Here is a 15000-nt window from a genome sequence, read left to right as displayed (position 1 = left end):
CATTGAGCGGGCCCTCGCACCCTACGCACGTCGGGGTGCGGCGCCGTTAAAGGCTGTGCTATTTTGGTGTCCAGTACTGAGAGAAACTTCCTGTTTCACCAGTAGGTGGCGCTCTAAGCGTGACTCAATACGATGCATAGATGTGTACAGGACGGTACATTGATGAAGCGTGAGAAATGTTGTGTAAATCGGACAAAGTATGTAGGAGTTATGAGGACTTCCTGTAAGCAGTAGGTGGCGCTATAAGTATGACTCAATGCTGACGCACAGATGTGTTCAGGATGCGACCTTCATCAAGCATGAGCAATTTGGAGTAATTCGGATAACATATGTAGGAGTTATGAGTACTTCCTCTTTCACCAGTAGGTGGCGCTGTAGGTATGACGCAATACTGACTTACAGATGTGTTCAAGATGCGACCTTCATGAATCAACAGCAATTTGGTGCAAATCGGATAATGTATGTAGGAGTTATGAGGACTTCCTGTTTCACCAATAGGTGGCGCTATAAGTATGACGCAATACTGACACATAGATGTGTTCAGGACAGAACCGTCATGAAGCGTGAGATATATCGGACAATTCGGATAATGTATGGAGGAGTTATGAGGACTTCATGTTTTATGGCGAAATGTCAAACTTTGGCGGGGCGCCACGGCAAGGGTGTTTGGTGAAAACTCAATTTTTTGATAACCTTTGATCACAAAGGTCTTAAGATGAAGCTGACCGAATATGAAGTGGATCGGATGAAATCTGTAGGAGGAGTTCGTTGAAGTACGAGGCATGGAAATGGTAATAACAAGGACAAAATGGCACATTAAAAGCAAAATGTCTGACTTCCTGTTGGATGTTGGGTATAGGTCCAAGAGACATTTTAGTGTGTCTCGATGAACTACATATGCCCACCGAATTTCGTTCGCCTACATCAAACTGAAAGGTGGGGTTCGCCATTTAAAATTTTCCAGGGGGCGCTCTTGAGCCGTTTTGCCACGCCCATTTCCGTCACCCATGAATTATCAAATTTTTCATCGGGACTGACGTATCTGCAAAGTTTCATCCATTTTCATCAATGTTTAGGCCGCCAAAAAGGCATTTGTTTGGGGGCAAGAAGAAGAAGGTAGGAGAATAATAATAATCCTTCGAATTTCAATAGGGCATCGCACCGCCAGTGCTCGGGCCCTAATGAGAAGACAAAAAGTCAATAGCAGTGGTCATTTGCAGGTGCAGTTTTCTCTGCAGTGAAACCCTCTGGCTGAAGGTGAGGTTGTAGATCAGTGGATGACAGCAGAACAGATCGGATGTGTTTCATTGGTCCAGTCTGTTCCCTGCATGAGGGGCACTCCCTTTTCATCCTCCATCTTTGCGATCCTCTATTTAGTGATTGATAAGCGGTGATTGATAAGCGGTGTGTGTGTGTGTGTGTGTGTGCGTGTGTGTGTGTGTGTGAGAGAGAGAGAGAGAGAGAGAGAGAGAGAGTGTTTGTGTGTATGTGTGTGTGTGTGTGTGTATGAGAGAGAGAGAGAGAGAGAGTGTGTGTGTGTGTGTGTGTGTGTGTGTGTGTGTGTGTGTGTGTGTGTGAGTGTGTGTGTGTGTACACTCATCTACATGTGTGCACGGTAGGTGAATGTGTGTGTGTGTGTGTGATGGGACATTCTGTTCCCTCTGTGTTCCCTGGCACACGATAGTAGATCATAAGATCATCATATCACACCACCCACACAGCCAAGCTCACACACACACACACACACACACACACACACACACACACACACACACACACACACTCACTTCCAGAAGGCTGGCCAGGCCATGTTGTGGTGCCAGGTTGTGTGAGCTCTCTAGTGCCCTCCTCCTCTTGTCACTCTGCTCTATCACTCTTCTATTGTTCTGTTCTGTCCTTCACTCTCTCCATCTCTTCTACCGCTCTCTTCTCTCCCTCTCTTCTCTCCCTCTCTTCTATCTCTCTCTTCTCTCCCTCTCTTCCATCCCTCTCTTCTCTCCCTCTCTTCTCTCCCTCTCTTCTCTCCCTCTCTTCTATCCCTCTCTTCTCTCCCTCTTTTCTATCCCTCTCTTCTATCTCTCTCTTCTCTCCCTCTCTTCCATCCCTCTCTTCTCTCCCTCTCTTCTATCCCTCTCTTCTCTCCCTCTCTTCTTTCCCTCTCTTCTCTGCCTCTCTTCTATCCCTCTCTTCTCTCCCTCTCTTCCATCCCTCTATTCTATCCCTCTCTTCTCTCCCGAGGCTGCAGCCTCACCATCCCATCTGTCTGTCAGGCCGCCTTTCACCACTAGGGGTCCCCCTCACCTGAAACGGGAAGGAACGGGCGCGTAGCTGAGTAAGGTGACAGTATTAGACAGATAGACAGGCAGACAGATGGAGAGAGAGAGACAGACAAGTCTTACAGATGTCACTATATCACTCGTCAGTATTGTTTCTACCCCCATGTCTCTCTGGGTTCGATCTCTGGTCGTCTGATTCACAAACACATGTGACCAACTCACATAAACACTGCTTTAACCAGCTAGGGTGGGCAGTACTTATACTGAGGAGTGAGTTTAACCTAAAGTTAAAAAAATTCAACTGTGTTGCGCACGTCAGTAGCATTACTCCGTCTGGTTGAAAATAGGCCCAGTTATCCGACTCGGTCTGCGATGGAGGGAGTTCTGAACGAGTACGAGGGAGGAGAGGAGGGGAGGGGCAGAGCAGACCGTGAGGAGACAGGCTGGCGCGTGCCGTTCTGGGAGGTGCTGCAGGAATTCTGGGATTGCATGGATGATGGAGTCAGTGAACAGATGCTAAAACTGGGGAGTCATGAGAGAGAGAGAGAGAGAGAGGGAGGGAGAGAGAGGGAGGGAGAGAGAGAGAGAGAGAGAGAGAGAGAAGGGGAGAGAGACAGGGGGAGAGAGAGAGAGAGAAATACCTTACGCCAGATAGAAGAAAGAGATATAGGAAGGAACATCACACACCACTCAGGAAAGGAGTGAATTAGAGTCAATTTTACATTTGAACATAAAATACAAAAAAGAAGAGGAGAAATTGAGGAAAACAAAATATTAAAGGTACAATCTCCTCCGGTTAATTTTCGGTATTATTCTCGTTCTCAGTATATCCCCACAGTAATGAAGCGTAATCAATGAAATAAGAGATTTGACACATGAATGAACAACATGTGTTATCTGTGGAAGGTGCAGAGGTGAAAAAAAGAACATCCAATCAAAGTTTCTGACCAAGTGAAATGATTGATGACTGATCTGATCTGTCAGGAGCCTGGAAGTGAACTGATTGGTTGACTGATCTGATCTCTCAGCAGGCTGGGGCCTGTTCCATCGCAGTTGTTTCCCCGGTCTAGAGCGGAACCGGAACCCATGTTGATGTTTGTTTGTTTTTAAGCGCGCCGCCTACCATGCTAATAGCTTTCCATCCATCCATCCATCCATCTTCATCCGCTTATCCGGGGTCGGGTCACGGAGGCAGCAGTTCCAGCAGGGGGCCCCAGACATCCTTTTCCCTGGCAGCATCAACCAGCTCTGCCTGGGGAATCTTTAGCCGCTCCCAGGCCAGTGGGGAGATGTAATCCCGCCACCTAGTCCTGGGTCTACCCCGCGGCCTCCTCCCAGCTGGACACGCCTGGAACACCTCCCTAGGGAGGCGCCCAGGAGGCATCCTCACTAGATGCCCGAACCACCTCAACTGGCTCCTTTCGACGCAAAGGAGCAGCGGCTCTACTCCGAGTCTCTCCCGGATGACTGAACTTCTCACCCGATCTCTCAGGGAGACCCCAGCCACCCTCCGGAGAAAACTCATTTCGGCCGCTTGTATCCGTGATCTCGTTCTTTCGGTCATGACCCATCCTTCATGACCATAGGTGAGGGTGGGGACGAAGATAGACCGGTAGATCGAGAGCTTTGCCTTTTGGCTCAGCTCTCTTTTCGTCACAACAGTGCGGTAAAGCGACTGCAGAACCAGCTGCTCCAATTCTCCGGCCAAGCTCCCTCTCCATGGTTCCCTCACTCGTGAACAAGACTCCCAGATACTTGAACTCCTTCACTTGGGGTAAGGACTCATTTCCTACTCGGAGCGGACAGACCACTGGTTTCCTGCTGAGAACCATGGCCTCAGACTTAGAAGTGCTGATTCTCATCCCAGCCGCTTCACACTCAGTTGCGAACCTATCCAGAGAGTGCTGGAGGTCACAGGCAGATGATGCCATCAGGACCACATCATCTGCAAATAGCAGTGACGTGATCCCCAGCTCACCGAACTGCAACCCCACCTCCGCACGGCTACGCCTCGATATCCTGTCCATGAAAATCACAAACAGGATTGGTGACAAAGCGCAGCCCTGACGGAGGCCAACCCCCACCGGAAAGGAAGACGACTTACTGCCGAGGACATGGACACAGCTCTCGCTCTGGGTGTACAGGGATTGGATGGCCCTAAGTAGGGATCCCCTCACCCCATACTCCCGTATAACCCTCCACAAGGCCTCTCGAGGGACCCGGTCGTAAGCCTTCTCCAAGTCCACAAAACACATGTAGACAGGTTGGGCAAACTCCCAAGCCACCTCCAAGATCCTTGCGAGAGTGAAGAGCTGGTCGGTGGTTCCACGACCAGGACGAAATCCGCATTGTTCCTCTTCGATCTGACCCGGACTTCCACGCAATGTTAAAGAGGTGTGTCACCCAAGACAGCCCCTCAACACCCAGCGCCTTCAGCATTTCTGGACGGATCTCATCAGTCCCTGGGGCTTTGCCACTGTGGAGTTGTTTGACTACCTCAGTGACCTCCTCCAGGGAAATTGACGATGACCCCCCATCATCTTCCGGCTCTGCCTCGATCGTAGAGGGTGGATTAGTTGGGTTCAGGAGTTCCTCAAAATGCTCCTTCCAACGCTCAACAACCTCCTCAGTTGAGGTTAGCAGTGTCCCTTCCTGGCTGTATACAGCTTGGATGGTTCCCCGCTTTCCCTTCCTGAGGTGTCTGATGGTCTTCTAGAAACACTTTGGTGCCGACCGAAAGTCCTTCTCCATGGTTTCTCCGAACTCCTCCCACACCCGCTGCTTTGCCTTGGTCACGGCCGAAGCCGCAGCCGATACCCTGCAACTGCTTCTGGAGTCCCCCGGGCTAACATATCCCGGAAGGCCTCCTTCTTCAGTTGGACGGCTTCCCTGACCACCGCTGTCCACCACGGTGTTCTAGGGTACCTATGGCCCTCAGGCCGCAGCTCCCAGCCGCAGCTTCAGCAATGGATGCTTTGAACACCGACCACTCATGCTTGATGTCCCCAACCTCCACAGGGATTCCAGAGAAGCTCCGCCGGAGGTGGCAATTGAAATCTCTCCGGACAGGCTCTTCCTCCAGACGTTCCAGGTTCACCCTCACTACACGCTTGGGTTTTACAGGTCTGTTCAGAGGTTTCCCCCGCCATCGAAACCAGCTCACCACCAGATGGTGATCAGTGGACAGCTCGGCCCATCTCTTTACCCGAGTGTCCAAAACACATGGCCTCAGATCGGCTGATACGATAACAAAATCTATCATCGATCTTCGGCCTAAGGTGTTCTGATGCCAGGTGTACTTGTGGGCATCCTTGTGTTCGAACATGGTGTTTGTTATGGACAAACTGTGACTAGCACAGAAGTCCAACAACAAAACACCACTCGGGTTCAGATTGTGGTGGCCATGCCTCCCAATCATGCCCCTTCAAGTTTCTCCATCATTGCCCACGTGTGCATTGAAGTCCCCCAATAGGACAGTGGAGTCCCCTGCAGGAGCCCCAAATAGGACTCCACTCAGGGTCCGCAGGAAGGCTGAGTACTCTGAACTGCTGTTCGGTGCATAAGCACAAACCACAGTCAGAGTCCCCCCCCCCCCACAGTCCTAAGGCGCAGGGAGGCAACCCTCTCGTCCACCGGGGTGAACTCCAGCACAGAGGTGCTCAGCTGGGGGCTAGCTAGTATAGCCACACCTGCCTTACGCCTCATACCGTGAGCAACTCCAGAGAAGAACAGGGTCCAACCCCTATCCAGGAGTTTGGTTCTGGTGCCGGTGCTGTGCGTGGAGGTTAGCCTCACCAGGTGTAATTAGTATCGCTCCACCTCCCTCACAAGCTCCGGCTCCTTCCCCCCCAGTGAGGTCACGTTCTATGTCCCCAGAGCCAGCCTCTGCCGCTCGGGTCCGGTCCGTCGGTGCCCACCGCTTTCACTGCCACCTAGTTGGCAGCACACCCGACCCCGACAGTTCCTCCCGCGGGTGGTGGGTCCACGGGACGGAGGAGATGGTGTTTCCACATAGCTCTTTCGGGCTCAGCCCGGCCACCAGGCGCTCGCAGGCGGGCCCTCCGTCTGGGCCTGGCTCCAGACGAGGGCCCCGGGCTTCCTCCAGGCCGGGTCTCTCTTCCTCTTAGGTCTTTGTCCATCAGGGTTTATACCTGTAACCCCAGGTAGGGGGGCTAGGGGGTGCTACCACTTGCCCAAGGTGGACCCCCAGACTAGTGGAGGGAAGGAGGCGTCTTACTTCTCCATTCTAGTTCGCACTGGAACTAGCCACTGCCCTAATAGCCTAATAGCTTTGTAATCTCAAAATGAAAAATAGATAACTAAATCAATTTGCAGTCCAAAAAGGCTGCTAAAGCTAATAGCCTACTTATTTACATAATGTAGGCCTAATGGCAGGGTTAATGTAATCACCTATCACACCAACAGAAACGTCAAAAGAAGATGCGAGATGCAATCGATGCAAGACGCAAGAAAGAAATTCACGATGTGGACTTGATCTATCCGGAGACGACACCTGCGCAGGCCCATTCGAATAAAATTGATTCGCATAGGTGCACTGGAATTCGTGTCATCGCACTCGCACTCACTTTTTGGGCTAGAGCGCAGGCTGTAAAAGGCTGTTCTGACTACAAGGACTGTTGGTTTGTGGCAAAACTGCAGAGACAGCGAATGTTAGCACTACCTAACATTAGCTAGATATTGTATTGTAGTATTGTATTGTAACTTATTGTATATTGTAACGTAACGTTATATTGTAACGTAACTTAGTTAATCTGCAGTCTGCAAAAACACGGCGCTGGTTGCTAGCGCAGGTGTAAAACATTGGTAGCCTAGCCAGCTCTTAACTCCAGCAATAGTGCGCTCTAAAAAGTTTTCACCAAAAATTTCCAATAACATGCTAGTTTGACAGCTATCTATGTTTGTTGTTCATTATAATAAAGTTAGTTTTCTCGTACATGTGTCGGCCATTCGGTCCAGCTAATCAGGCTCAGTGGGCTCAGCTCACTCAGTCAGCTCTTCCTCAGGTGAATGAATTCGCATCGCTAGTTAGCCGATGCGTTCATGTGTTTTGGGGGCGTGGCTTTGGAGACATTCCTGATTGGGGAGGGGGCGTTGTTTAAACCATTTGGAGATTCGAAAATATGTCCTAAAAAAAAACCGGAGGAGATATCCTTTAAACTGAATAATGAAATATCTCAATTTTCTTGACAAAAAAACAGTCTCAGTCTACAGACTATTCTTCCCCTGCACCCTGTGCATGTTCAACAACATGTTCCATAAAATAGTCGATGTCCTCAACTATCCAACCTGTCTACAAACACTCAGGAGAACCAACTAGGACAGAAGCCCACCTACAGTAGCTAGCAGTGTCACTGTGGTGTTCAAGTAGCAATCTGAACATCGTATTACTGGACTCAGTCAACGTTTATTACCCCAGGGGTGTGGTCTGTGTCTAATAGTAATATTTCTATTACTGGGAGGTGTCTGGTATCCCATGAGCTCTAGCAGGACGCAGAGAGAGTTATGACATCAGACATCATATCCTGTCTTTAGTCATGCCCTGAACGCGCCTCCACTGCTGACCCCAGACTGACGTCACCGGTTGGCTCGGCACATACAGTAATACAATTACACACGTGTGTGTGTGTGGGAGAGAGAGATAAGCAGAGAGAGAGAGAGAGAGAAAGATGTGTGTGACATTGTCATGGCTGACCACACCTCTTCTAAGATCTGTCTCTGTGCTCCTCCTCTGATAGGACGACAGCCGAGAGCTTGACCAATCACAATGAGGCAGAGCTGCAGCGCCGGTGCGAGGAGAGACAGCAGGAGGTCGACCACATGCAGGAGCTCCTCCAGACCAAGATACAGCTCCTGCAGGAGGTACACACACACACACACACACACACACACACACACACACACACACACAAGTATAACTAGAGTGTCTGTCTGCGTTCCTGCAGGAGGCCCAGCTAGCGAGGAGCGAGGCTGAAAGGAGGGCCTCCCAGGCGGGCTCTCCGTCCCAGACCTCCCTCCTCTCTCTGGAGGTCTCCATGGAGGACAGTCCTGTGGAGGACAGGACCCACACCCTGCTGTCCCCCTGCGCACGCACTAACAAGGACAGGTACAGAGCACCAGACATGAGGGACGAGCCTCGGAAGGGGACCTACCTTACTTGCTTGTGTGGTAGTTTTACAGGGACAGAGCACATTGATGGTTGATACACACAGGGAACATGCTTTGTTTGATGATCTGTCTTCTCTTCTTTCTCCCATCTCCCTCCACTCTCCCTGCGTGTGTGTGTGTGTGTGTGTGTGTGTGTGTGTGCGTGTGCGCGTGCGTGTGTGTGTGCGTGTGTGTGTGTGCGTGTGCTTGTGCGTGTGTGTGTGTGTGCAGGCTGATCGAGGACCTGACCAGCGCGTTGTGTCGTAAGGAGGCGCTGATCTCGGAGCTGGGAGGGGAGAAGGAGGCGCTCTCCCAGAGGGTGGTCCAGCTGGAGGGGGAGGTGGACGAGCTCTCCTCCTCTTTGGTGCAGAAAGAGAGGGATGCAGAGGTGAGGCCTGCAGGGGGCGCCACCGCACACTACTGAACCACCAGCCTTCCCGTTATACCCAACACATGAATGAGCTGATGTGGGCCGGTCTGTCCCTCTGTCCCTCTGTCCAGACGTTCCTCGGACCCCGTCGGCCGACAGCGTTTATATTTGGCGTGGGTCTCCTCAGGAGTCCCGGACAGACCGTGACAGGGACGGATTTTAAATTTACATTTAGGCTAATTTTAACATAATAACCAGCCAATAGAAATACTGCTCCGAATAGAACCCCGCCCCCAGCGTTCCAGTTGCTACTCTAGAATTACCCAGCCTGCTCAGCTGCTGCCCTGATACAAACACTCAACCCAGCAGTAGTAGTTATCTTGCAAACAAGAGCCAAACCACGCTATCATTCAGACAGGACCTGCCAAACACAACATGTCCGCTATTTTCTGGGGGAGACGGGCATATAATGGACTAAATGGCCAATTACTGATCGCTCCAACTGGTATCAGAACTATTACATAAGTTGATTGGATGGGCTAAGCTGGAGTGATCGCAGAAGTCCAGTGTTTAGTTGCTGTCCATTGTGCTCCAGCTGGTACCAGAAATAGTCCAGTATTATAGTGGATCACGTGTGTCGTCTATGCACGACCCTCCCCTCCCCTGCTCATCGATACCTCTCCTTTACATAACAGACCTCAGGCCCCTTCTATCCCTCTACCTCAGGCCCCTCTATCCCTCTACCTCAGGCCCTTCTATCCCTCTACCTCAGGCCCCCTCTATCCCTCTACCTCAGGCCCTTCTATCCCTCTACCTCAGGCCCCTTCTAACCCTCTACCTCAGGCCCCTTCTAACCCTCTACCTCAGGCCCTTCTAACCCTCTACCTCAGGCCCCTCTATCCCGCTACCTCAGGCCCCTCTATCCCTCTACCTCAGGCCCCTTCTATCCCTCTACCTCAGGCCCCTTCTAACCCTCTACCTCAGGCCCCTTCTAACCCTCTACCTCAGGCCCTTCTAACCCTCTACCTCAGGCCCCTCTATCCCGCTACCTCAGGCCCCTCTATCCCTCTACCTCAGGCCCCTTCTATTCCTCTACCTCAGGTCCCTCTAACCCTCTACCTCAGGCCCCTCTAACCCTCTACCTCAGGCCCTTCTAACCCTCTACCTCAGGCCCTTCTAACCCTCTACCCCAGGCCCCTTCTAACCCTCTACCTCAGGCCCTTCTAACCCTCTACCTCAGGCCCTTCTAACCCTCTACCTCATGCCCTTCTAACCCTCTACCTCAGGCCCCTTCTATATCTCTACCTCAGGCCCTTCTAACCCTCTACCTCAGGCCCTTCTAACCCTCTACCTCAGGCCCCTTCTATCCCTCTACCTCAGGCCCCTCTAAACCTCTACCTCAGGCCCCTTCTATCCCTCTACCTCAGGCCCCTCTAAACCTCTACCTCAGGCCCTTCTATCCCTCTACCTCGGGCCGTTCTAACCCTCTACCTCAGGCCCTTCTAACCCTCTACCTCAGGCCCTTCTAATCCTCTACCTCAGGCCCTTCTAACCCTCTACCTCCGGCCCCTTCTAACCCTCTACCTCAGGCCCTTCTAACCCTCTACCCCAGGCCCCTTCTAACCCTCTACCTCAGGCCCCTTCTATCCCTCTACCTCAGGCCCTTCTAACCCTCTACCTCAGGCCCCTTCTATCCCTCTACCTCAGGCTCCTCTAACCCTCTACCTCAGGCCCTTCTATCCCTATACCTCAGGCCCTTCTAACCCTCTACTTCAGGCCCTTCTAACCCTCTACCCCAGGCCCTTCTATCCCTCTACATCAGGCCCCTCTAACCCTCTACCTCAGGCCCCTCTATCCCTCTACCTCAGGCCCTTCTAACCCTCTACCTCAGGCCCCTTCATGGTGACATCGATCAATTCTCGATTAAAAGTGTGTAATAATAATGCCCCAAAATACGGCACACCCGTGCCCCTCCCCTCCCTCTCTTCCTTTGTCAACGGTAAACGTGAAAAGCGGACACAAACAGAGGCGTGCTGCAGCAGCACTGCACACAGCACACACATCTCCTCCCCTGCCCTTTCCCCATCCAGAGTGCCCGAGTGATGACAGTTAACCAGCAAGGTAACACATAAATGAAACGAGTATATTGTTTGCCCCCTAAGCCTCAATTGCCAGTTGCCCACCCCCGGTCAACTACTCGCACGACTATCAAAAATCTCTGTCAGCACCCCCTTCGTCAACAACTCGTGCGACAATCAAAATACAAATTATCTGTCAACCCCCCCCCCCATGCAAGGTGCCCTCATTTTCCACTGTGCACCTGCCCCCCAAAATGTCTGTGCACGCCACTGCCTCTAACCCTCTACCTCAGGCCCCTTCTAGCCTTCTGCCCCCCTATATACCCCCCCACCCCCCCCCACACACACACACTCAAATTCCTCAGTGTTATTTTCAGAACTAGTTATGTCACTAGGACTGTTTACAAATGTAGACCCACACAAACATACCTGAACACACACACAAACACACACACACACACACACACACCTGTTTGTTTCTGTTTAAGCCCGCAGTGGGTATAGTCATTTCAGTGAGTTCATAAGGAAACTGACCAAGATAATTGGGGCCTCCCGTCTTCTCTCCACCTCTCTCTTCTTCAACCCGTGTTCTCTCTCTCTCTCCTCAGTTCTACCATGTTCTCTCTCTCCTCAGTTCTACCAGTGTTCTCTCTCTCTCCTCAGTTCTACCCTTGTTCTCTCTCTCTCCTCAGTTCTACCCGTGTTCTCTCTCTCTCCTCAGTTCTCCCATGTTCTCTCTCTCTCTCCTCAGTTCTACCCGTGTTCTCTCTCTCTCTCCTCAGTTCTACCCGTGTTCTCTCTCTCTCCTCAGTTCTACCCGTGTTCTCTCTCTCTCTCCTCAGTTCTACCCGTGTTCTCTCTCTCTCCTCAGTTCTACCCGTGTTCTCTCTCTCTCCTCAGTTCTACCCGTGTTCTCTCTCTCTCTCCTCAGTTCTACCCGTGTTCTCTCTCTCTCTCCTCAGTTCTACCCGTGTTCTCTCTCTCTCTCCTCAGTTCTACCCATGTTCTCTCTCTCTCTCCTCAGTTCTACCCATGTTCTCTCTCTCTCTCCTCAGTTCTACCCGTGTTCTCTCTCTCTCTCCTCAGTTCTCCTGTGTTCTCTTTCTCTCTCATCAGTTCTCCCGTGTTCTCTCTCCTCAGTTCTACCCTTGTTCTCTCTCTCCTCAGTTCTCCCGTGTTCTCCCTCTCTCTCCTCAGTTCTCCCGTGTCCTCTCTCTCTCCTCAGTTCTCCCATGTTCTCTCTCTCTCTCCTCAGTTCTACCCGTGTTCTCTCTCTCTCCTCAGTTCTACCCGTGTTCTCTCTCTCTCTCCTCAGTTCTACCCGTGTTCTCTCTCTCTCCTCAGTTCTACCCGTGTTCTCTCTCTCTCCTCAGTTCTACCCGTGTTCTCTCTCTCTCCTCAGTTCTACCCGTGTTCTCTCTCTCTCTCCTCAGTTCTACCCATGTTCTCTCTCTCTCTCCTCAGTTCTACCCGTGTTCTCTCTCTCTCTCCTCAGTTCTCCTGTGTTCTCTTTCTCTCTCATCAGTTCTCCCGTGTTCTCTCTCCTCAGTTCTACCCTTGTTCTCTCTCTCCTCAGTTCTCCCGTGTTCTCCCTCTCTCTCCTCAGTTCTCCCGTGTTCTCCCTCTCTCTCCTCAGTTCTCCCGTGTCCTCTCTCTCTCCTCAGTTCTGAATCAATCAATCCATCAATCTTTATTTATATAGCACAAGTCATACACAAAGTGCAACTCCAAGTGCTGAACATAAAAATGCAGGAAAACAAAACAGACTCAATACAAAACAAATAATAATAATATATATAAATAAATAAAAGAAAAAGGCAGTAGGCCTACACCAAGAGACTACAAGTGCAGGTCGAGAGAACACACTAGGTAAAAGCCAGGGTAAAAAAGTGTGTTTAAAGTTTCCTTTTAAAAGTATCTACACTCTCTGCCCCCTCAGGTCCTCTAGCAGGCCGGTCCATAGGCGCGGCCCATAGTGGCTAAAGGCCTCGCCATGGGTCTGAGACCGCACCTTAGGAACAACCAAGACGGCTGTCAGAGGACCTGAGGGATCTCACGGCGCATCATTTAAAACCATATCAGACATATATTCGGGGGCATGACCATTCAGTGTTTTGTAAATCAATAAAAGAATCTTAAAATCAATTCTAAAACTAACAGGTAACCAGTGCAGTGATTTTAAAACCGGTGTAATGTGTGCTCTCCTTCTGGTCCTGCTCAGCACACGAGCTGCTGAATTTTGTACCAGTTGTAATTGGTTTAAGGATTTGTTTGGCAGACCAGAAAGGAGAGCATTACAGTAGTCCAGTCTGCTGGTGATAAAAGCATGTACCAGTCTCTCTGTATTACCAGGGAGAGGAAGGGACGCACTCTGGTAATGTTCTTAAGATGAGAAAAGGCCCATTTTGTTAGGGTTTGAGGCAGGACCCAAAAGCAGACGGCAGGCAAGCAGCTCAGGTTCAAAATATGGGTTTTAATTTCCAAATAATACCGGGAGGAAACGCAGGGGAAACACGCACTAACATTGACAATGAACCGACAGAGAACAAAGGAAACAGGAGGGCATATATACTCAGGGAGAACAATCAAGGAACAATGTACAGGTGTGCAACAAGACATAACGAGACACAGGTGCAGACAATCACCCAGACAAGGACATGGAGGGATTCCAACAAGACACCAACACAAGGACACAGGAACAAGGACACAATGGAAGGGAACGGGGAACGAGGCTGGGACAGGGAAAGGGACCGGGCAGAAGCAGAGGGGGGAACTAAAGGGCCAGGAGAGGAGGGACTTGAGTGACGTGAGACTAGTGAGGGGACAGGTGTCTAGAGCTGGGGCTGGGAGGACACAACCAACATGGAAGACAAGACAACGAACACAAGACCAAACACACTGAGGTAGAACAAAACCAAGTGACAAAGTGTACAATAGTCTCTGGGGGTAGTGCAGGGGCAGTCACTGGGAGAGGTGCTCAGGGTCCAGGAAGGTCCATGGGGCACAGGAGCTCAGGGTCAGGAATCCAGGCCAGGATCAGGGGGTGAGCAGGGCGAACCAGGGGTCCGGGGCAGGGGCGAGGGTCTGGACCAGGAGCAAGCAGAGTGGACCAGGGGTCCGGGGCGAACCAGGGGTCCGGGGCGAATCGGGGGTCCGGGGCGAATCGGGGGTCCGGGGCAGGAGCAAGCAGAGTGGACCAGGGGTCCGGGGCGAACCAGGGGTCCGGGGCGAATCGGGGGTCCGGGGCGAATCGGGGGTCCGGGGCAGAAACGGGGGTCCAGACAGGGAGCAGGGGGTGAGCCGGGGCTGACCAGGCCCGAACCATAACACATTTGGTCACATTGCGGATGTGGGCATCAAAGCATAAATTAGAGTCTAAAATTACACCCAGGTTCTTAGCTTGGTGCTTAGGGCTGAGTGCCAGTGACTTCAGTTTAGTGGTCAGTTTCTCTCTCTCTGCCTCTACTCCAATGACAAGTACCTCAGTTTTGTCCTGATTAAGTTGGAGGAAGTTGTCGGCCATCCAGGAGTTTATGTCTAATATGCAGTTATAAACCGTGTCAATGCTACCCGTGTTCTCTCTCTCTCTTCAGTTCTACCCGTGTTCTCTCTCTCTCTCCTCAATTCTACCCATGTTCTCTCTCTCTCTCCTCAGTTCTACCCGTGTTCTCTCTCTCTCTTCAGTTCTACCCGTGTTCTCTCTCTCTCTCCTCAATTCTACCCATGTTCTCTCTCTCTCTCCTCAGTTCTACCCGTGTTCTCTCTCTCTCCTCAGTTCTACCCAGGTTCTCTCTCTCTCCACTCAGTTCTACCCAGGTTCTCTCTCTCTCCACTCAGTTCTACCCAGGTTCTCTCTCTCTCCTCAGTTCTACCTGTGTTCTCTCTCTCCTCAGTTCTACCCGTGTTCTCTCTCTCTCTTCAGTTCTACCCATGTTCTCTCTCTCTCTCCTTAGTTCTACCCATGTTCTCTCTCTCCTCAGTTCTCCCGTGTTCTCGCCTCAGTTCTCCCATGTTCTCTCTCTCCTCAGTTCTCCCATGTTCTCTCTCTCCTCAGTTCTCCTGTGTTCTCTCTCTCCTCAGTTCTCCCATGTTCTCTCTCTCCTCAGTTCTC

General features: G+C 51.2%; 1 protein-coding gene across 1 annotated transcript in view; it reads left to right on the top strand.

Annotated features, from left to right (window-relative positions):
- Positions 1-15000, top strand: part of LOC311315713 (myomegalin-like) — a gene marked incomplete at both ends in the record, with an annotated part of 43318 nt that overhangs the window by 24217 nt on the left and 4101 nt on the right. Inside the window, 3 exons of the mRNA XM_084446418.1 lie at positions 8033-8156; positions 8240-8400; positions 8673-8781. Coding sequence (XP_084302544.1) covers positions 8033-8156; positions 8240-8400; positions 8673-8781 — 394 coding nt within the window. The remainder of the gene's footprint in view (positions 1-8032; positions 8157-8239; positions 8401-8672; positions 8782-15000) is intronic.

The sequence above is a fragment of the Borostomias antarcticus genome, assembly GCF_949987555.1.
Source record: "Borostomias antarcticus genome assembly, chromosome: 12".
NCBI lineage: Eukaryota > Metazoa > Chordata > Actinopteri > Stomiiformes > Stomiidae > Borostomias > Borostomias antarcticus.
Note: the sequence above shows the minus strand (reverse complement) of the source record. Positions and strands in the feature narration are given on the sequence as shown.